Source organism: Oncorhynchus masou, chromosome 1 (genome assembly GCF_036934945.1).
Source record: "Oncorhynchus masou masou isolate Uvic2021 chromosome 1, UVic_Omas_1.1, whole genome shotgun sequence".
Taxonomy (NCBI): domain Eukaryota; kingdom Metazoa; phylum Chordata; class Actinopteri; order Salmoniformes; family Salmonidae; genus Oncorhynchus; species Oncorhynchus masou.
The window spans coordinates 11447609-11471079 of record NC_088212.1 but is presented as its reverse complement, the minus strand read 5'-3'; the positions used below and the strand labels follow the sequence as shown (position 1 = coordinate 11471079).

Genomic DNA, 23471 nt, shown 5'->3' with positions numbered 1-23471 from the left:
CTAGGCCACCCTGCCACCCCATGTGTTAATTAATATGTGCTATGTTAATTTTGGCATGGTTACCTGCCTACAAAGTAGGTAGCAAGCCCATAGTAAGTTAATAGAGCTAACTGGCTAGCTAGTACTGTTAGCTTGTCGTATAGCCACAAAGAACTGTTATCTAGCTATCCAAGAAGAATTGACATCTACCTTGGATAACAGTGGTTTTAGATCATTTTTTGCCTGTTATCCTATCTGGTTAGGTACATTATTAAGATTCACATATAGCTAGCTGATAGTTATGAAGTTAAACGTTTTGCTTTGTGTGTATCTTGTTTCGTCTCTATTGCCATTGTCCTGGCAGGAAGAAGGGTCAGGGAATGGGGAGGTGCAGAGTGAGGTATTACAGTAGGGGGAGTGCCCGTGCTTCTCAAATGTTTTATGCGTTCTCCACACTCGTCCTCACAAGAACGTACTCAATAGAACGTCCTCTGAGAGTGTACTTGGAGCGTGAGTGTTGATCACGGTAGTATTCATATTGAGAATCGCCCCAATGTGTCCGATGTATTTGATACCATTCCACTTATTCTGCTCCAGCCATTACAATGAGCTCGTCCTCTCCAATTAAGGTGCCACCGACCTCCTGTCATGTAATTCTATGGTCAGCCGTTGTCGCGGCAACCACGCACACCTCGCAGAGTCATGATCACAACACACCAGGTGGTGAGAGAATCTTTCTTAGACTCACTGCAAACTTCGAGGAATAGGCCTTTTTTAAAGAGTTGGTCTGACGGTGGCAGCATCCTCTTCCCTCGCTTGTGGAAACAAATAGAAGCAATAAAGAGGAAAGAGTCAATTTTCCAATTTAATTTTAAAAAATGGGCAATTAAAAAAATTGAAGAGTTGAAAAGGTGACAATGGAGTGTGACAATTGATCTCTTCTACCCCTGTCTGTCACATCCTACAGGAACTCAGGGCTGTGCTCCAGGAACATGAGTGGAACGTAGCCGACGCCTTGGAGGCGCTTCGCATGTTCTCTGACCCAGGTGATCATGACACTGTCCTCGTCCAGATGAAACATCACTGATCGTGTTGCTACGGTCATGTGACCGTTTCACCTATTCTTACCATCTAGTGTGTTTATTACTACTGTACTCATTTATATTTATCAATGTGCCCTTTTTACTGATTTCATCTACTGAAGAGGAATACTCCAGCTCCCCTGAAGTCAAGCAAAAGGAACCCAAAGCCAAGAGCGACACCAAACCAAGCAACAGCAAGAGTGACACCAAGCCAAGCAGAGAGTCCAAGGACGGCATGGAGGAAGCCAAGCCAAGCAGGGAGTCCAAGGACGGCATGGAGGAAGCCAAGCCAAGCAAAGCTTCCCCTCTGAAATGGATGTTCAAGAAATTTGCCCCTGAATCCAAACCTACCTCCTCTTCAAATTTGCAGAGCCTGAAGATGTCCAACGGGACCAGCATGGCTCGAAAGGAGGCAATGGAGAGGAAGAGGAAGGCCTCTGACGAGAGGGCCAGCAGCTCGGAGGGCGAGGACGAGGAGTCGACCAGCAGCGAGTTTGAGGGCGAGGACGAGGAGCTGGACTCTGGGGCGGAAGACGAGGGCACATCCACGCTACAAGGCCAGATCCTGCTCTTTTTCCAGGAGGCCTCGCTGGACGAGCTGTCCCTCATCACCGGCTGTTCGGTGAAGAAAGCCAAGAAGATCGTGGAGCTGCGGCCTTTTGCTTTTTGGCACAAGCTGGTAAGAGATTGCCCACCACCCCTCCTATCTGCATGCTCTTGTGTCACTGATCCTCAATGCTCCCTCCAACTAAGGCCCTGCAGTTCTGTCCCATTTTCTTCCATTTGTGTCTCTTGTTCTTTTTGCAATGTACACTGATTTTGGTTTTAGGTGAAGGTGTGTTCTACTCAGGCTACGACTCGTGGCCTGGCCTCCTTAGCTATGTTAGGTTTCTACTCTCTCCCTCTCTCTGAGCCAATGGCCTCTATGACAAACCATGTGACTAGTTGTGGAATGATGGAAACCCCAGCTCATTGGCTGCTGACAATGTCACTCATGTTGGCAGCAGAGAAATATAAGCGAGCAGTGTTTTCCACTAGCATCCGCTATACAGCCAGTTACAAACTTTCAGCAGGGTGCTTTTTCCACTTAAATTAAAAAGGCTACTTTTTTACAATTTGCTAGTCAGAAAAACAGTCACCCGAGGCCTCTCCCCCTAGAATGAACGATATGCATCTTCTTGCGATTTATTCATAGGACCGGTGCCTGTTAGTCACAAAGTGAGCGACGACAGGGAAACACTGCTGTAAACTAAAGATTTCCTTTGTATTTTCCATATGGGGGGGTGTTCCAAAGCTCTATCACAAAAAAAAAAAAAAAAAAAACTTTTATGAGCCTCTTCTGGCTTATTAGTCTCCTTCTGTGCTGTGGCCCTTCCCTCTCGCACACGGAGCCCAAGCCCCTGCCACTCGCACACGGAGCCCCTGCCACTCGCACACGGAGCCCAAGCCCCTGCCACTCGCACACGGAGCCCCTGCCTCTCGCACACGGAGCCCCTGCCTCTCGCACACGGAGCCCCTGCCACTCGCACACGGAGCCCCTGCCACTCGCACACGGAGCCCCTGCCACTCGCACACGGAGCCCCTGCCACTCGCACACGGAGCCCAAGCCCCTGCCACTCGCACACGGAGCCCAAGATGTTTTTGTTTTCAATGCGTGTATTAAATGCATTGAGTTTGTCTGGTAGAGAGGCATCGTTGGGCAGGCCTTCCTTTGTAATCTTTAATGGACTGGAGCCCCTACCACATGCTGTGGGCGTCAGATCCTGTGTAGTATGACTCCACCTTATTCCTATATTGTCCCTTTTCTTGTTTGATGACTGTAGGGCATTGTGGGACTTCTTGTACTTGTTCCTGTCCTTAGCCATAGCCTCAGGGTTGTCTGTGGTAGCCCTGTGTGTGGTAGCCCTGTGTGTGGTAGCCCTGTGTGTGGTAGCCCTGTGTGTGGTAGCCCTGTTCTTTAGTTTAGCGCCAACCTCTGTGTTAATCCAAGGCTTTTGATTGGGGAGGATTCGAACCCTCGCCATGGGCACAACGCCGCTGATGTATTCTCTAATGAAGCCAGTGGTGGTTTGCTCATTGACGTTATCGGCGGAGCCTCAAAACATCCCAATCAGCGCGAGCAAAGCGGTCCAGAAGCATACCAACTGATTTTGGTGGCCATTTCTCAACGGAGCAAATCACGGGTACTTCCTGTTTCGGCTTCCCCTTCGAAACAGGAAGGGTCATTGGATATGCAGGGTTGTCACCCCCACACAGCTCTAAGCAGAACCATTGGATATGCAGGGTTGTCACCCCCACACAGCTCTAAGCAGGACCATTGGATATGCAGGGTTGTCACTCCCACACAGCTCTAAGCAGGACCATTGGATATGCTGGGTTGTCACTCCCACACAGCTCTAAGCAGGACCATTGGATATGCAGGGTTGTCACCCCCACACAGCTCTAAGCAGGACCTTTGGATATGCAGGTGTGAATTGAAGAGCCACAAGGCACTTTAAACCTGAACTGGCTCCCCCACCACCATGAACCACGTTACGCGAATGTGGTGTGAGTTCAGCTGGCCCACTGTGTGGTAGTCCTCAACGACCATGACACAGCCTAATCTTTAAATTCACGTCTTGGGCTTCGTTGTGCAACCGTACAATTGCATAACTGATATCATGTCAGATGAAAAAGATGAGGCATTATGACCGGTTGGTGACACACACTTTTATTTTTTAAATGTGTGTGTGTCCATTTCTCAGAAGGAGCAGTTCCACAAGGAGAAAGGCCTGTCTGTGGAGCTGCTGCTGGGCTGCAGGGTGGTGTTGAGGGAGAGAGCCGTGGTCCGGGGTCTCATGTCCAAGTGCCAGAACATCTCGGGCAAGATGGTGAAGGGAGTCAGCCAGGTCATCGACAACGGCATGGGCTCCATGACCCAGCCCTCCATCCTCAACAGAAAGTAAGTGAAATGTCCAGAGGCGCCATTCGTTTTGGAACCGTTCACATAGAAATGTGTTGTGTAGAACAAATAGGCCTCTCTGACAAGGAGTAATGGCATTTCTATCTGAAACGTTCAACGTTTGCCTACTGAACATCGATTACATCTAATCTGCTGTAGTCATTTTATATTCCAGCTGGGGATTTAAAAGGTATTGGAAGGACCGACCAATAGACCCTTTATTAAGAGAACAAATCCTCACTGGTAACGAACATAAAAATCCCAAATGCCAAGTGAATGCCATGGTTATTCATTCATCCATTTACCGTGCCATTATGGATGTATACTGAAAACAGTTGTCCCCACATCGGCTAGGACTTATTGTCTGGAAATAATAAAGGAATAAACCTTTTTGACCCCAGTAAACACATGTGTATCGCATCATAAATGTTATGCCACATGTCTGTCAGATACTGGAATGTCTTATTTTTGCATCTAAATATATTGTATTGTGATTGGTTTGTCTCTAAACGTCTTACATCATGATTGGTTGCCATGCAGGTTAAAATTGAAACCCTACCAGTTGATTGGGCTGAAGTGGCTTCTCCTGCTGCACCAACACAAGCTGAGTGGAATCCTGGCTGATGAGATGGTGAGCTGACGACCCAATACAGATAAATGCGGTTTTCCAAATGCCACCCTATTATCTCTCTAGTGTACTATTGGCCAGGGCCCATAGGGAATAGGGTGCCATTTGGGACCTTGCCACCATGTTCCTTAATTATGTTGATTACCCCTCCCTGTGTTGTAGAACTGTTACCAACCAAAAACAGATAATGGCAAGTATAAAATGCTCTGTAAAGGCCGTCTTCCTCCTTTCCTGTCGACCGAACTTCCACTTGCAGTCCCTTCAGTTTCTCTTAAGTCCCCGTCAGTTTGGCTGCTCGGGCCTACCTTCGTTATCCCTCTCATCATAGCACTTTCATTCCTAACCAATCAGAGCGCTTGAAAATGCGCATCTGGATACTGCACCCGCTCAGCTCCGGTCAGAGCGTTGTGATCATCCGACAGGAGAAGACGCATGTTTTTACTGTCAACATGAACAGGAATGTCAATGTTGTGCCGAGCATCAGAATGGAAGTTGCAAGAGGGTTTTATCTGGGTTTTCACATGCTGGGTAAATAATAGATAATCACCACTAATTACTTTATGTTACGTTGATATGTTTCATGGCTGTTACATTCATTAATCACCACTAATTACTATATGTGTTCTACTGTATGGCTGTTACTATTCATTAATCACCACTAATTACTATATGATATGTTTCAGCCATATGTGTTCTACTGTATGGCTGTTTCTATTCATTAATCACCACTAATTACTATATGATATGTTTCAGCCATATGTGTTCTACTGTATGGCTGTTACTATTCATTAATCACCACTAATTACTATATATATGATATGTTTCAGCCATATGTGTTCTACTGTATGGCTGTTTCTATTCATTAATCACCACTAATTACTATATGATATGTTTCAGCCATATGTGTTCTACTGTATGGCTGTTTCTATTCATTAATCACCACTAATTACTATATGATAGCCATATGTGTTCTACTGTATGGCTGTTTCTATTCATTAATCACCACTAATTACTATATGATTTGTTTCAGCCATATGTGTTCTACTGTATGGCTGTTAATTACATTAATCACCACTAATTACTATTATGTTTCAGCCATATGTGTTCTACTGTATGGCTGTTTCTATTCATTAATCACCACTAATTACTATATGATTTGTTTCAGCCATATGTGTTCTACTGTATGGCTGTTTCTATTCATGTTAATCTATATGCCATATGTGTTCTACTGTATGGCTGTTTCTATTCATTAATCACCACTAATTACTATATGATATGTTTCAGCCATATGTGTTCTACTGTATGGCTGTTTCTATTCATTAATCACCACTAATTACTATATGATATGTTTCAGCCATAATTACTATATGTGTTCTACTGTATGGGCTGTTTCTATTCATTAATCACCACTAATTACTATATGATATGTTTCAGCCATATGTGTTCTACTGTATGGCTGTTTCTATATTAATCACCACTAATTACTATATGATATGTTTCAGCCATATGTGTTCTACTGTATGGCTGTTTCTATTCATTAATCACCACTAATTACTATATGATATGTGTTCTACTGTATGGCTGTTTCTACTAATTCTTTAATGTTAGATATGTTTCTACTGCTGTTTCTAATAATCTACTTGATGTTTCACCATATTGTTTTCACCACTAATTACTATATGCTACTGTATGGCCTATGTAGTATAATTACTATATGCGTATATGTTTCAGCGGAAGTGTTATTGCATTGGTTGTACGTGTGCAGAAGTGGTTTAATTATCGTATTGATAAACATAGTGTTATGTCTGCTCATGCTTCCACATCGTTTTCCAAAGTGGCCTTTTATTAGGGGGCTTTATTGTGCTGCCATGAGCGAGCTTCTAGCGTCATCCCAGACGGCTCTTGGAGATTGCTCATGACCAGAGTCATTTACGACTCTGTGGCACCAGGACACATCTGATCTCAAAGGTCTCAAGGCTGGAGGGAGATGGGGCCGTAAATCTTGACCCCTTTTTCAATCCAAGTCATTTGTTTCTCTCTTTCTCTCCAAGAGGTAAATGTCTATATTGATTCCATTTATGCCCTTAATGTACATATATTGGATAGTTACAACCCTTAACCAGTACTGTTTACATGTGTTCGTATCTTTGTCTTCTACAACCACAACAATAACATTCCAAGTCATTTGGATTACCAGAACCATTTAAACATCCTCAAATGGAAACGCGTGTGTGTGTGTGTGTGTGTAATGGTGACTGTCAAGAGTACAGTGATGTTTTACCCAGACAGTACTATAGAGGGCAGAACCAAACCAATCAGTTAGAAGTATACAGCGGGTGAGGGCATTCACAGCCAACCGCTCAGGCGGATGAAGGCATACCAGCCAATCGTTTTTACTTGGCCCTTCTAGATGGATTTAGCTACCAACAGTCTTTACAAAGGCTCTAGATAAGGGAGTGTTTGACTAATGGTGTGGGTGGAGCAACGGCAGGTGAATACATAGAGAGAACTAAAGGAATGTGGGACAGATCAGAATGTTAAAAATAACAGAAGGAAAGGCTGTCTTGTTTGGTTGAAATACTGTTAGGTTGACAGTGTGTCTTGTTTGGTTGAAATACTTTTAGGTTTCCAGGACGTGATTCAAGTCCTGACAAGAGACCTGGGACTCCGTGATGCTGTTTTTAACTCGTACTTGTTTTGAAGAGCAGATATTGATCTCTATTTTCTCTCTTTCTCACTCTCTCTCCATCTCTCTTTTTACTCTCTTGGTCATCTACTCGACAGGGTTTGGGAAAGACCATCCAGGCCATAGCCTTCCTGGCCAGGCTGTACCAGGATGGCATCAAAGGCCCCCACCTCATCACTGTGCCCGCCTCCACCCTGGGTAAGGGCTCTGCTCATGTCAATCCATTCACTTTATAACCAATTAAGTGTGTTTATAACCACTTACAGAAAACATGACACAAACAAGGGAGTATTGTTTGATCATTTTACTTAAAAATGACTGGCCTTTTAATAATATCTGTGTAGCATAAATATCAGGTTTTGTCTGAGTCAATTGTACTAAAATGTATTAAAGTGGTCTGAAATGTGTTCCCTTGGCTCCAGATAACTGGGTTCGGGAGCTGAAGCTGTGGTGCCCCAGTCTCAAGGTGCTCGTCTATTACGGTGAGGCGTTTTGATTTTAATTGTCAATTAAAAAATATATATAATTTTTTTTAACATGACTGGCACAATAACATCTAACTTATTTTGGTTGCGGTCCCATCTCTTCCTTAGCTTTTATCTGTTCAGGTCCAGGATAAAGTGATCGGTTGTTAGCTTTGAGTCTTGTTAGCTTCAGTTGTTAGCTTTGAGTCTATTATTACTAGAAAGGGCGTCCCCGCTGTAATCAATGAGGCCATATTGGATGGTAATTATATTTCTATGGCATAACCCCCTGATGTGTTTTCAGGCTCTGTGGAGGACCGTCAGTATCTGCGACATGACATCTTGAATAATCGGGTGGACTTCAACGTCATCGTGTCCACGTGAGTCATTGAACACACATGCTTGTTAGATATCACTGCACTGTTGGAGCTAGAAACACAAGCATTTCGCTACACCCGCAATAACATCTGCTAAACGCATGTATGTGATGTATAAAATTTGATTTGACACATGCGTACATACAGTTGAAGTCGGAAGTTTCCATACACCTAAGCCAAATACATTTAAACTCAGTTTTTCACAATTCCTGACATTTAATCCTAGTAAAAATTCCCTGTCTTATGTCAGTTAGGATCACCACTTTATTTTAAGAATGTGAAATGTCAGAATAATAGTAGTGATTTATTTCAGCTTTTTATTTCTTTCATCACATTCCCAGTGGGTCAGAAGTTCACATACACTCAGTTTGTATTTGGTAGCATTGCCTTTAAATTGTTTAACTTGGGTCAAATGTTTCGGGTAGCCTTCCACAAGCTTCCCACAATAAGTAGGGTGAATTTTGGCCCATTCCTCCTGACAGAGCTGGTGTAACTGAGTCAGGTTTGTAGGCCTCCTTGCTTGCACACGCTTTTTCAGTTCTGCCCACAAATGTTCTATAGGATTGAGGTCAGGACTTTGTTGCCCTTAAAACCTCTTAGAGATCGGGCTACTTTTTTCAACATTCTGTTAAAAATCGCGCAACATTTCAACGTCCTGCTACTCATGCCAGGAATATAGTATATGCATATGATTAGTATGTGTGCATAGAAAACAATGAAGTTTCTAGAACTGGTTCAATGGTGTCTGTGACTATAACAGAACGAGTTCCGTGGTCAAAATCGCAAGGAAACCTGATCACAAAATCGACAAAGAAAAAAATCCATCCGCCAGTCTCGGTATTGTCTATGGCTTGCAATAAATGATGGGACTGGGCTTGCAATTCCTACAGCTTCCACACGATGTCGCCAGTGTTGTGATTTCCAGGGCCCTTTATCCTCAGATTAGTCAATGGCACATCCTGTCTTCAGGTGCGCAGCTGGAGAAAATGTCGGTTAGAAAATGGACTTCGTTTTGAAAACTTCTAGCTATTGAATACAGGTCGCTCCGTGATCAATTTGATCGTTTATTAACGTTTACTAATACCTAAAGTTGGATTACAGAAGTAGTTTGAAGTGTTTTATCAAAGTTTATAGGCAACTTTTTTAATTTAAAAAAAAACGTTGCGTTTAATAACAGTGTTTTTCCTTGATCTAACGGTCTTCATAAATGGACATTTTGGGTATACAAGGACCGATTTAATTGAAAAAAAGACCCACTTGTGATGTTTATGGGACATATAGGAGTGCCAACAAAGAAGCTTGTCAAAGGTAATGAATGTTTTATATTTTATTTCTGCGTTTTTTGTTGCGCCGGCTACGCTAATTCCTTTGTTTACGTCCCCTTCTGGTATTTCGGGGTGTTGCATGCTATCAGATAATAGCTTCTCATGCTTTCGCCGAAAAGCATTTTACAAATCTGACTCGTTGGCTAGATTCACAACGAGTGTAGCTTGAATTGAGTACCCTGCATGTGAGTTTTAATGAACGTTTGAGTTTTAACGAGTGCTATTAGCATTTGGCGTAGCGCATTTGCATTTATTGTTGGCAAGGTGGGACGATTGCGTCTCGGGTAGGCCAGAGAGGTTAAGCCATTTTCCACAACTTTGGAAGTATGCTTGGGGTCATTGTCCATTTGAAAGACCCATTTTTGACCAAGCTTTAACTTCCTGACTGATGTCTTGCGATGTTGCTCCAAAATATCCACGTAATTTTCCCACCTCATGATGCCATCTATTTTGTGAAGTGCACCAGTCTCTCCTGCAGCAAAGGACCCCCACAATGTGATGCTGCCACCCCCATTTTTCACGGTTGGGATGATGTTCTTCGGCTTGCAAGCCTCCCCCTTTTTCCTCCAAACATAACGATGGTCATTTTATTATTATTATTATACCTTTATTTCAACAAGGAACACAGACTGAGACCAAGGTCTCTTTTACAGCGGGGCCCTGCGTATACATGTTTACACATACATCCATTATGGCCAAACATTTCTATTTTAACGCCTCCTGGGTGGCGCAGTGGTCGAAGGCACTGCATCACAGAGATAGAGGTGTCACTACAGACCCTGGTTTGATTCCAGGCTGTATCACAGTGGTCTAAGGCACTGCATCGCCAGAGATTCTGGGTTCGAGCGGCGCACAACAGTTGTATTTTGTTTCATCAGACCAGAGGACATTTCTTCAAAAAGTAAAATCTTTGTCCCCATGTGCAGTTGCAAACTGTAGTCTGGCTTTTTTATGGCAGTTTTGGAGCAGTGGCTTCTTCCTTGCTGAGTGGCCTTTCAGGTTATGTCAATTTAGGACTAGTTTTACTGTGGATATAGATACTTTTGTACCGGTTTCCTCCAGCATCTTCACAAGGTCCTTCACTGTTGTTCTGGGATTTATTTGCACTTTTCGCACCAAAGTACGTTCATCTCTAGAAGACAGAATGCATCTCCTTCCTGAGGGCAATGACTGCTGTGTGGTCCCATGGTGTTTATACTTGCGTACTAATGTTTGTACAGATGAACATGGTACCTTCAGGCATTTGGAAATTGCTCCCAAGGATGAACCAGACTTGTGGAGGTCTAAAATTATGTTTTGTTGGTTGATGTCTTCTGATTTTTTTCCATGATGTCAGGCAAATAGGCACTGAGTTTGAAGGTAGGCCTTGAAATACATCCGCAGGTACACCTCCAATTGACTCAAATTATGTCAATTACCCTATCAGAAGTTTCTAAAGCCATGACATAATTTTCTGGAATTTTCCAAGCTGTTTAAAGGCACAGTCAACTTAGTGTATGTAAACTTCTGACCCACTGGAATTGTGATACAGTGAATTATAAGTGAAATCTGTCTGTAAACAATTGTTGGAAAAATTACTTGTGCACAAAGTAGATGTCCTAAGCGACTTGCAAAAACTATAGTTTGTTAACAAGAAATTTGTGGAGTGGTTGAAAAACGAGTTTTAATGACTCCAACCTAAGTGTACGTAAACTTCAGACTTCAAATGTACACACCACAGACTTAGATAGACGACTCATCTTTGTCGGTCCGATTATGGCGTCTGAATGTTCGGATAGTGCCAATGAGGCCATCTTCATTTTGAAGTCGTCCACCTGGAGTGTGTTGTTTGAACAGGTATAAAGACAAGGTTGGCGATTTACTGCCACCTGCCGTTATGGAATGTTTGCAAACAAGTATAAATCATTGGCTTATCCCTCCTGAGGACCTGGATGGAATTATGTGATCCTTCCTTAACCCATATGAAGTCCCACCCAGTTGACTACTTCAAAATGGTCAAAGTACTTAATGGCGCCACCCATGCTTTCTTTAAATAGCTTTTGGGAACTAGAGTTGTATATAACAGACACATGCACACCATGTTGTCAGATTGGTTTCAGTCTGTCAGTGGAACCACAATAACCCCTAGTGCACAATAACCCCCCCCCCCCCCCCCCCCACAGTTTTCTGAGCAAAACATTTTTAACCGACCCAAGATTAGCATCTAGGGCCTACTTCACTCTACAGCTGTGCAAGGGGTGTACTGAGCCAAGAGCAACGTCTAGGGCAGGGGTGGGCTTTTTTTGGCTCAAGGGCCACATTCAGCTTTTGAAACAAAGTGAAGGGACACATACTATGTGTGTGACAACACATATGAAGCCTTTTGTTCACGTTGACACAGAAGTAGTAGTGTCCTATATATAGGTGTACGTATTACATTACATTACATTTAAGTCATTTAGCAGACGCTCGTATGCTGCTAAGATTGCAGAACAACTATTTCACTGTATTATCTCTACCCACAATCAGACTCAGACACAAAGTGCAAACTTTTGAAATATGAAAACATGTTTATATGACTGGAAACAGAAAACATCTGATAAAGATGGTCTCTGTTCCTGATGTACAATCTGAGTGACGCAAATACGAGCAAAAAAATATAAAGAATTTGAGTTCATATTGAATGGCCTGTTTATGACAGTATATTATGGAATTCCACCCTAAATAAAGAACATTGTAAACCACCACATACACAAAACATTTGGCTTCATGTTGATATGTAGATGGTCTATAACTCTCTCTCTGGTCACCATAGCATCTCCCACCTGTAGCACACGCTCCAGCAGGTATATCTCTCTGGTCACCATAGCATCTCCCACCTGTAGCACACGCTCCAGCAGGTATATCTCTCTGGTCACCGTAGCTTCTCCCACCTGTAGCACGCGCTCCAGCAGGTATATCTCTCTAGTCACCGTAGCTTCTCCCACCTGTAGCACGCGCTCCAGCAGGTATATCTCTCTGGTCACCGTAGCTTCTCCCACCTGTAGCACGCGCTCCAGCAGGTATATCTCTCTGGTCACCATAGCATCTCCCACCTGTAGCACGCTCCAGCAGGTATATCTCTCTAGTCACCCCCAAAACCAATTCTTTCTTTGGCCGCCTCTCCTTCCAGTTCTCTGCTGCCAATGACTGGAACGAACTACAAAAAGCACTGAAACTGGAAACACTTATCTCCCTCACTAGCTTTAAGCACCAACTGTCAGAGCAGCTCACAGATTACTGCACCTGTACATAGCCCACCTATAATTTAGCCCAAACAACTACCTCTTTCCCTACTGTATTTAATTTATTTATTTTGCTCCTTTGCACCCCATTATTTTTATTTCTACTTTGCACATTCTTCCACTGCAAATCTACCATTCCAGTGTTTTACTTGCTATATTGTATTTACTTTGCCACCATGGCCTTTTTTTGCCTTTACCTCCCTTATCTCACCTCATTTGCTCACATCATATATAGACTTGTTTATACTGTATTATTGACTGTATGTTTTGTTTACTCCATGTGTAACTCTGTGTCGTTGTATGTGTCGAACTGCTTTGCTTTATCTTGGCCAGGTCGCAATTGTAAATGAGAACTTGTTCTCAACTTGCCTACCTGGTTAAATAAAGGTGATATAAAAAATAAATAAATATTAAAGAAGATTACTGAACAGTTGTCAAATCATCTCAGCCCAAATAAAGTACAATCTGAACCATTGTAATGTAAAATTAATGGGGACAAATCCAGTATCCGAGTGCATTGCTGGATAATTCTCACTGCAATAACCATCACATAATATTTTTTTAACGACTGTTTTGGAAAGAATACCCTGGCCTGACCCACTCTTGGTGATTTTAGTCTTAATGTGAGCAATGGGTCTGGTCAGCTCTCTCGGAAAGGGTGTTAAAGTCTGGTGGCATTTCTGAAGTAGAGATCCTCAGAACAGCTGGTTCAAGTGGTTTGTTAAATTTGTTGTCGTGGCCTTGCCCATGTTTTAAATTACTGAGAAAGTTTAGTCACACACACGACCTGAATAAAACCAGCATACTCTGGGCGTGCTTTTTCATGTTAGGAAACTTTTTGTGGTTGTACTTCTCCTTCAAAGCACTGTCACACTAGATGTCCGATAAGTTCCAGTTGTGTGTCTGGTGGAAAGTCTGCTGCCTCAGTTTGTATGAGATGGCAATTTGAATATACTCCAGAATGTTGTGAAGAGTGATCAGATGAATTGCGATTTAATTGCAAAGTCCCTCTTTGCCATGCAAATGAACCAAATCACAAAAAAAAGCATTTCCACTGCATTTCAGCCCTGCCACAAAAGGACCAGCTGACATCATGTCAGTGATTCTTTCGTTAACACAGGTGTGAGTGTTGACGAGGACAAGGCTGGAGATCACTCTGTCATGCTGATTGAGTTTGAATAATAGACTGGAAGCTTCAAACGGAGGGTGGTGCTTGGAATCATTGTTCTTCCTCTGTCAACCATGGTTACCTGCAAGGAAACATGTGCTGTCATCGTTGCTTTGCACAAAAAGGGCTACACAGATGTTGCTGCTAGTAAGATTGCACCTAAAATCAACCATTTATCGGATCATCAAGAACTTCAAGAAGAGCGGTTCAATTGTTGTGAAGAAGGCTTCAGGGCGCCCAAGAAAGTCGAGCAAAAGCCAGGACCGTGTCCTAAAGTTGATTCAACTGCGCGATCGGGGCACCACCAGTACAGAACTGGATGATATTAAAGAGCTTTACGTGCTGTGGCTGTCCCAAGTGGCATCCTCTTCCCTTCATAGTGCACATATTTTGACCAGAGCCCTATGAGCTGTGGTGAAAAGTAGTGCACGATAAAGGGAAAAGGGTGCTATTTGGGATGGTTCCAGTGTACGAGGCGGCCATATGGAAAATGAAGGCACTGAGTCCACCCTTGGTACATCTTCTCCAATCTTGTTAGCTGACATTAAGCCTCCATAAATGATGAGTCTATTCGATAAGTACCAGGAATTCACTGGAACTTAAAGGCCCTGACATCTTGACTTTGCTTAGTGTGCGCATGCGTGCTAGGGGTGTGAATGTTTTAAACGTTAATGTTTTGAGAAAATCGCTAACTGAAAGTTGTTTTTTCTTCACAAAATGTAAATGATAAAATAACCGCTCCCCATCATCATCATCATCATCATGATTCTCAGCATGCCATCATTGTTAACAGTTGGGAAAATGGCAGAGAATGGCAAGCAACAGCTGTGAAGTCCAATATGGCATTACTTTGAGATGTTAAATGAGGTGGTGGTGAAATGCTAACATTGCGAGGTGAGGTACAGTGATGATAGTACAGGTCCAATGCTTAGCCATGTGAAAGAAATGCACTGAGACCCAAACCGTTGCTGGCAGCAGCGCAGGCCCCCAACAACAGACATTAGACAGCTTCACACGAAAGCCGACAGTATCTGATGTAAAAATAGATAGAAATTCATTGTTCCCCCCTAGTGGTCATAGTGTGCTCTTGCATGCCTGAAGCCCTCCACTTTGATGTAGGCCCGACATAGGGAATGAACGTTCAACTATAGATGCTGATGTCTGTCATTCCTCTCTGCAGATACAACCTGGCCATCGGCAACGACAGCGACCGCAGTCTCTTCCGCAAGCTCAAACTGAAGTACGCCGTGTTTGACGAGGGCCACATGCTGAAGAACATGAAGTCCCTCCGTTACCGCCACCTCATGGCCATCAATGTTAGTGTACCCAACACTGCCTGGTTCTGTCTGACGCTCTCACTGACTCTGACTCTGTGTGTACCCAGGCTGAGCACCGGTTGCTCCTAACTCTGTTTACCTCTCCCTCCCTGTGTTTACCTCTCCCCTCCCTGTGTTTACCTCTCCCCTCCCTGTGTTTACCTCTCCCTCCCTGTGTTTACCTCTCCCCTCCCTGTGTTTACCTCTCCCTCCCTGTGTTTACCTCTCCCTCCCTGTGTTTACCTCTCCCTCCCTGTGTTTACCTCTCCCCTCCCTGTGTTTACCTCTCCCTCCCTGTGTTTACCTCTCCCCTCCCTGTGTTTACCTCTCCCCTCCCTGTGTTTACCTCTCCCCTCCCTGTGTTTACATCTCCCTCCCTGTGTTTACATCTCCCTCCTGTGTTTACCTCTCCCCTCCCTGTGTTTACCTCTCCCCTCCCTGTGTTTACCTCTCCCCTCCCTGTGTTTACCTCTCCCCTCACTGTGTTTACCTCTCCCCTCACTGTGTTTACCTCTCCCCTCACTGTTTACCTCTCCCGTCTGTGTTTACCTCTCTCCCGTCTGTGTTTACCTCTCCCCTGTCTGTGTTTACCTCTCCCTGTGTTTACCTCTCCCTGTCTGTGTTTACCTCTCCCTCCCTGTGTTTACCTCTCCCCTCCCTGTGTTTACCTCTCCCCTCCCTGTGTTTACCTCTCCCCTCCCTCTCCCCTGTCTGTGTTTACCTCTCCCCTGTCTGTGTTTACCTCTCCCCTGTCTGTGTTTACCTCTCCCCTGTCTGTGTTTACCTCTCCCCTGTCTGTGTTTACCTCTCCCCTGTCTGTGTTTACCTCTCCCCTGTCTGTGTTTACACCTCTTTCCTCCCTGTGTTTACACCTCTTTCCTCCCTGTGTTTACACCTCTTTCCTCCCTGTGTTTACACCTCTTTCCTCCCTGTGTTTACACCTCTTTCCTCCCTGTGTTTACACCTCTTTCCTCCCTGTGTTTACACCTCTTTCCTGCCTGTGTTTACACCTCTTTCCTCCTGTGTTTACACCTCTTTCCTCCCTGTGTTTACACCTCTTTCGCTGCCTGTGTTTACACCTCTTTCCTCCCTGTGTTTACACCTCTTTCCTGCCTGTGTTTACACCTCTTCGCTGCCTGTGTTTACACCTCTTCGCTGCCTGTGTTTACACCTCTTCGCTGCCTGTGTTTACACCTCTTCGCTGCCTGTGTTTACCCCTCTTCCCTGCCTGTGTTTACACCTCTTCCCTCTCTCTCCCTGACTACCTGTCTCTGTGTCTCCAGGCTGAGCACCGGTTGCTCCTGACCGGCACCCCTGTGCAGAACAACCTGCTGGAGCTGATGTCGCTGCTCAACTTCATCATGCCCTCCATGTTCTCCAGCAGCACCACGCAGATAGCCAAGATGTTCTCCATGGTAAGGTCAGGTTTAGGGTTGACATTTTTGGTCACTTTTCCCAAATTCCCAGGGTTGGAAGATTTGAAGACAGTTGGAACATTCTCGTAATCTGTAGGGAATAAGCAGGAAATCTAGTATCTTCCAACCACGATTTATAGACAAACTGTGAGTTACTGTCAGGCTGGCAGAAGCTTGGATCGAGCGGATGGGGATTGGAGATCAAAACTGGGTTTCAAACCAAGCTTGTACCAAACTCCGACCAGGGCCTGTCTTCGCAAAGCGTCTCAGAGTAGGAGTGCTGATCTCGGATCCGTTTTGCCCTTTAAATCGTAACAACTAACTCTTGCTCAGTGCTCCTACTCGGAGACATTATCATGCCAAGACAAAAACCTGCCAACTTCAGCTTTTTACCACCTTATCTTTATCTGAAAAGGTTACTTTTTATTTCCTCCAACTGAGGTAATCATGATTGCAGTATTATGTTTAAAAGTCCCACCAACGCCTCAGTATAAAATGTCTCCTTCCATCTTACTGGCTTTGGCCCTTGTTAAATCATGAACATTCTTATCTGACATCAAACTTCTCAGTCACAATTCATTTGAATGCATTTACTCTCCGTTAAAATGTAGGTATGTTGGTCCTCGAGCTGTTCATGCTTGTCACAGTAATGCTTTGCCTTTTAACCATTTTTATGTTTTCTCGACTTTGACAGATAAATATTTAAAGGCCCTTTATAATTAGCTTTAAAATTCTGGGTAATATGCATTCGATTTGTAGAGTTTCGGTCTTCAGCTAAAATAGCTGGTGGGGACTTTTCAGAGGGAGAGCGATGGTGTGATCACATTGGCTGGTGATGATACATTTACTTCAGTATTACAGCTAATATTTATCCAAGGAATAATGCGCAATTATGCAAGCTGCTGCACTAGTCCTCTGCTCCTGGAGCCAGAAGCTATTAGGTTACAGTATCTTGGACATATGTTTTTCTATGATTATTACTATTAAAAAACAGTTGGCTGGAATGGAATGTTTCGCAGCAAGCTATCAATGTGCATGACACTGTATCTAACAAAGCAGAGTGATGGTAGGAAACATTGATGAAAAAAAAGACTTTTTCAAATGCTCCTACAGAGGTCATCCAGGTCAGATGTACATTTTTTACATGATTAGAAACCTTACAGTTTGTTGTTTCCAACGCACATACAAACTCTCAGGAAGAGGGCATGCGCTCTGTTTCAAATTGGAGTCGCAGGCAGCCTAGTGGTTAGAGCGTTGAGCCAGTAACCGAAAGGTTGCTAGATCGAGTCCCCGAGCCCACAAACTCTGTCGTTCTGACCCTGAACGAGGCAATTAACCCAATGTTCCCCGGTAGGCCGTCATTGTAAATAAGAATTTGTTCTTAACTGCTTAAAGTTTAAGTACATTTTTTTTGTTAAGGGAACTTTGTTTGTTATGACAGGTTCCCATGACACTCAAGTTGATGGGAAAAAATATTATATTCCATTCTTACTATAAAATGTGTGTTGACTGTGATCAGCAAGTGTGTCGTAAATTTTGTTTGAACAAACGATTGACTTAATTTGGTGCAGTCATGTTTCCTGTCGAACAGGGTGTCCATGACTCGGTCCTGTTGTCTCATTGTTCTGAAGACCTGCCTAAAGTAATTCAGAATGTGTATACAATGGATTTATTCAAATAGACGCACGCCCCTATTCCCACTCCGCATGCAGGAGATATAAAAGACTTACAATGTTTAGGGGGGAATCATCCCCTTTCACAGGTCACATACCAACAATGCTGTCTAAATTAGGTATTTGTGAATACGGACCTTGGTCCCACTCCCCTCATGTTTAGTCAGACTCGTACTGTAGGATGTGTTTTGATGGGGGTTATATTTTGTTTTGTGGTAGAAATCCCACGAGGAGCAGAGTCGTTTCGAGAGGGACCGCATCGCCCAGGCTAAGCTCATCATGAAACCTTTCATCCTCAGACGAGTCAAGAGTGAGGTAAGGACTCAGTGTCTTGGTAAACTTAGAAATGTTGGATATCTGTAAAGATATCTGTATGGGGCGGCAGGTAGCCTAGTGGTTAGAGCGAAAGGTTGCTGGTTCGAATCCCCGAGCTGACAAGGTAAAAATCTGTTGTTCTGCCCCTGAACAAGGCAGTTAACCGGTAGGCCGTCATTGTAAATAAGAATTGGTTCTTAACTGACTTACCCAGTTAAATAAACGTTAAAACTTAAATGTGTCTGTGTGTCTCAGGTTCTTAAGCTGCTGCCAGCAAAGGAGGAGAAGTTGGTATTCTGCCCAATGAGTGAGAAGCAGCAGCAGCTTTACCAGACCATGGTGGGCAGGTTCAAGAAGTCTGCCATCGGAGAGAGTACGTACTGAACTGTAGGGAACTCTGGGATGAAGTTTCTCCTAGGTACAGATCAGTTTCCCCTCCCTGTTCTTAACTCCAAACATTAGTGGGGGAAATGTCAAATAGACCCAAAGACAGGATCTAGTGGCACTTTCACCCTACTGTGTGTTACAGCAGTGTCGTGACACATTGTGCGAGTTACGAGGCACCAATGTGATGACAGGTGAGATATCAGGGATAACGCTTCGTGTGGTCGGTGTCTTACATCCTGTGTCCTCAATTTAACTCAACTGTTTCTCTCACTCACACACACCAATGGGTACCGTGTGTTGCCAAAGCAATGCAATTATAGTACAGTAAAGCAATTGCATAGATCAGTTACATTAATTTATACATTTAATTCCGTTCAATTCAATAAAATCTTTCACCCACCCACTCGCTCTCATTCTTTTCACGTGTGTAGAGAGAGAGCTGTGCAACGTGATGATGCAGCTGAGGAAGATGGCCAACCACCCTCTGCTCCACCGGCAGTACTACACCACAGAGAGACTGGAGGCCATGAGTAGCCTCATGCTCAAGGTTGTTGCTTCATTCAGTAAATAAGAGATAAAAGTCCCTCTCCTATGTAACCCTGTTGTTTACCACCCTTACCTGTTAAATCTGCACTCTCTGTTTATATTCATCTCCTGTCTCTTCTCTCTATAATTGTTCTTTATGCCCCCCCTAGGAGCCGACCCATTTTGATGCAGACCCAGTGCTGATCCAAGAGGACATGGCTGTGATGTCTGACTTTGAGCTCCACAGGCTGTGCCAGCAATACTCGTCCTTGGACAAATACCAGCTGGACAAAGACCTTCTACTGGACTCTGGGAAGTTTCACCTGCTCCAGACACTACTTGCCACGCTCAAGACCAAGGTAATGAGAGGAAGGCGGGTGAGACGAGGAAGAGGGGGCCATGCTTTAGATGTCATGGTGTCTCCACATCACTGAATACAGTCCTGAGCTGTGCCTTGCTATGCTCTAATAACAATAATACATGATGGCGCTTTTCAAAGACTTAAACGTGCTGCCTCTGCAGGGAGACCGAGTAGTGCTCTTCAGTCAGTTCACCATGATGCTGGACATCTTAGAGATTCTGCTCAAACACCTGGGCCACCGCTACATCAGACTGGACGGCTCCACGCCCATAGCAGACAGGTGGGTCCAACTCAATGGCTTCCGTCCAACATTGTATGTAAGTCTTTTGCAACTGGAGCCAAGGTAATTCATCACAAAAAGCTCTTCACTGGCAGTGGCCAATATTCAGAGACCGATGTTGTAGTGTGTTGTAGTGTGTAGTGTATGTAGTAGTAGTGTGTAGTGTATGTAGTAGTAGTGTATGTAGTAGTAGTGTGTAGTGTATGTAGTATTTTTTTTTTTTTTTAGTAGTAGTAGTAGTAGTGTATGTAGTAGTAGTAGTGTATGTAGTAGTAGTAGTAGTGTATGTAGTAGTAGTAGTGTATGTAGTAGTAGTAGTGTATGTAGTAGTAGTAGTGTATGTAGTAGTAGTAGTGTATGTAGTAGTAGTAGTGTATGTAGTAGTAGTGTATGTAGTAGTAGTGTATGTAGTAGTAGTGTATGTAGTAGTAGTGTATGTAGTAGTAGTGTATGTAGTAGTAGTGTATGTAGTAGTAGTGTATGTAGTGTGTAGTGTATGTAGTGTGTAGTGTATGTAGTGTGTAGTGTATGTAGTAGTAGTGTGTAGTGTATGTAGTAGTGTGTAGTGTATGTAGTAGTGTGTAGTGTATGTAGTATGTAGTGTATGTAGTTGTGTGTATGTAGTATATGTAGTAGGTCCTGTGTGGCTCAGTCGGTAGAGCATGGCGCTTGCAACGCCAAGCGTCATGGGTTCGATTCCCGCTGGGACCACCCATATGTAAAAGTAGTGGCCCCAGCCGACTTGTAAGTCGCTTTGGACAAAAGCGTCTGCTAAATGGGATTTTTTTTTTTTTTTTTTTTTTTTTTTTTTTAGTAGTAGTGTGTAGTGTATGTAGTAGTAGTAGTGTATGTAGTAGTAGTGTATGTAGTAGTAGTGTGTAGTGTATGTAGTAGTGTATGTAGTTGTGTGTATGTAGTAGTAGTGTATGTAGTAGTAGTAGTAGTGTGTAGTGTATGTAGTAGTAGTAGTGTGTAGTGTATGTAGTAGTAGTAGTATGTAGTGTATGTAGTTGTGTGTATGTAGTAGTAGTGTGTAGTGTGTATGTAGTAGTAGTAGTGTGTAGTGTATGTAGTAGTAGTGTATGTAGTTGTGTGTATGTAGTAGTGTATGTAGTAGTAGTAGTGTGTAGTGTATGTAGTAGTAGTAGTAGTGTGTAGTGTATGTAGTAGTAGTGTGTAGTGTATGTAGTTGTGTGTATGTAGTAGTAGTGTAGTAGTATGTAGTGTGTAGTGTATGTAGTAGTAGTAGTAGTGTGTAGTGTATGTAGTAGTAGTAGTAGTGTGTAGTGTATGTAGTAGTAGTGTATGTAGTGTAGTAGTAGTAGTGTATGTAGTTGTAGTAGTAGTAGTGTATGTAGTTGTAGTAGTAGTAGTGTATGTAGTAGTAGTAGTGTATGTAGTAGTAGTAGTGTATGTAGTAGTAGTGTATGTAGTAGTAGTGTATGTAGTAGTAGTAGTGTATGTAGTAGTAGTGTATGTAGTAGTAGTGTATGTAGTAGTAGTAGTAGTAGTAGTGTGTATGTAGTAGTAGTGTATGTAGTAGTAGTGTATGTAGTAGTAGTGTATGTAGTAGTAGTGTATGTAGTAGTGTGTAGTGTATGTAGTAGTGTGTAGTGTATGTAGTAGTGTGTAGTGTATGTAGTAGTGTGTAGTGTATGTAGTAGTGTGTAGTGTATGTAGTAGTAGTAGTGTATGTAGTAGTAGTGTATGTAGTAGTAGTAGTAGTGTATGTAGTAGTAGTAGTAGTGTATGTAGTAGTAGTAGTAGTGTATGTAGTAGTAGTAGTAGTGTATGTAGTAGTAGTAGTAGTGTATGTAGTAGTGTATGTAGTAGTGTGTATGTAGTAGTAGTAGTATGTAGTAGTAGTAGTAGTGTAGTAGTAGTAGTAGTGTAGTAGTAGTAGTGTAGTGTAGTAGTGTATGTAGTGTATGTAGTGTATGTATGTAGTGTATGTAGTTGTGTGTATGTAGCAGTAGTGTGTAGTGTATGTAGTAGTAGTAGTAGTGTATGTAGCAGTAGTGTGTAGTGTATGTAGTAGTAGTAGTAGTGTGTAGTGTATGTAGTAGTAGTAGTATGTGTAGTGTATGTAGTAGTAGTGTATGTAGTGTATGTAGTATGTAGTAGTAGTGTATGTAGTAGTATGTAGTAGTAGTGTATGTAGTAGTAGTAGTAGTGTGTAGTGTATGTAGTAGTAGTAGTGTGTAGTAGTAGTAGTATGTAGTGTATGTAGTTGTGTGTATGTAGTAGTAGTGTGTAGTGTGTATGTAGTAGTAGTAGTGTGTAGTGTATGTAGTAGTAGTGTATGTAGTTGTGTGTATGTAGTAGTGTATGTAGTAGTAGTAGTGTGTATGTAGTAGTAGTAGTAGTAGTAGTGTGTAGTGTATGTAGTAGTAGTGTGTAGTGTATGTAGTTGTGTGTATGTAGTAGTAGTGTATGATGTAGTAGTGTATGTAGTGTGTAGTGTATGTAGTAGTAGTAGTAGTGTGTAGTGTATGTAGTAGTAGTGTATGTAGTAGTGTGTAGTGTATGTAGTAGTAGTAGTGTGTAGTGTATGTAGTAGTAGTAGTGTGTAGTGTATGTAGTAGTGTATGTAGTAGTAGTGTATGTAGTAGTGTGTAGTGTATGTAGTAGTGTGTAGTGTATGTAGTAGTAGTGTATGTAGTAGTGTGTAGTGTATGTAGTAGTAGTAGTGTGTAGTGTATGTAGTAGTAGTAGTGTATGTAGTAGTAGTAGTGTGTAGTGTATGTAGTTGTGTGTGTGTGTGTGTGTGTAGTGTATGTAGTAGTGTGTAGTGTATGTAGTAGTAGTAGTGTGTAGTGTATGTAGTAGTAGTAGTGTGTAGTGTATGTAGTTGTGTGTGTGTGTGTGTGTAGTGTATGTAGTTGTGTGTGTGTGTGTGTGTAGTTGTGTGTGTAGTTGTGTGTGTGTGTAGTTGTGTGTGTGTGTGTGTGTATGTAGGTGTGTGTGTGTGTATGTAGGTGTGTGTGTGTGTGTGTGTGTATGTAGTTGTGTGTAGTGTATGTAGTAGTAGTAGTGTGTAGTGTATGTAGTAGTAGTAGTGTGTAGTGTATGTAGTTGTGTGTGTGTGTGTATGTAGTAGTAGTAGTGTGTATGCAGTGTGTATGTAGTGTGTATGTAGTGTGTAGTCGTGTGTAGTAGTGTGTAGTGTATGTAGTAGTGTGTAGTGTATGTAGTAGTGTGTAGTGTATGTAGTAGTGTAGTGTATGTAGTAGTGTATGTAGTGTGTAGTGTATGTAGTAGTGTATGTAGTAGTGTAGTGTATGTA

At 42.9% G+C, this 23471-nt stretch overlaps 1 protein-coding gene across 1 annotated transcript in view; it reads left to right on the top strand.

The window, feature by feature from the left end:
* LOC135515194 (SWI/SNF-related matrix-associated actin-dependent regulator of chromatin subfamily A containing DEAD/H box 1A-like) overlaps positions 1 to 23471 on the top strand; it is a 32419-nt gene that overhangs the window by 7329 nt on the left and 1619 nt on the right. Inside the window, exons 7-20 of the mRNA XM_064938956.1 lie at positions 947 to 1025; positions 1184 to 1740; positions 3806 to 4002; positions 4543 to 4633; positions 7415 to 7514; positions 7739 to 7798; positions 8085 to 8160; positions 15094 to 15229; positions 16513 to 16644; positions 18537 to 18632; positions 18888 to 19005; positions 19451 to 19566; positions 19715 to 19903; positions 20067 to 20185. Of these exons, the coding sequence (XP_064795028.1) occupies positions 947 to 1025; positions 1184 to 1740; positions 3806 to 4002; positions 4543 to 4633; positions 7415 to 7514; positions 7739 to 7798; positions 8085 to 8160; positions 15094 to 15229; positions 16513 to 16644; positions 18537 to 18632; positions 18888 to 19005; positions 19451 to 19566; positions 19715 to 19903; positions 20067 to 20185 (2066 nt within the window). The remainder of the gene's footprint in view (positions 1 to 946; positions 1026 to 1183; positions 1741 to 3805; positions 4003 to 4542; positions 4634 to 7414; positions 7515 to 7738; positions 7799 to 8084; positions 8161 to 15093; positions 15230 to 16512; positions 16645 to 18536; positions 18633 to 18887; positions 19006 to 19450; positions 19567 to 19714; positions 19904 to 20066; positions 20186 to 23471) is intronic.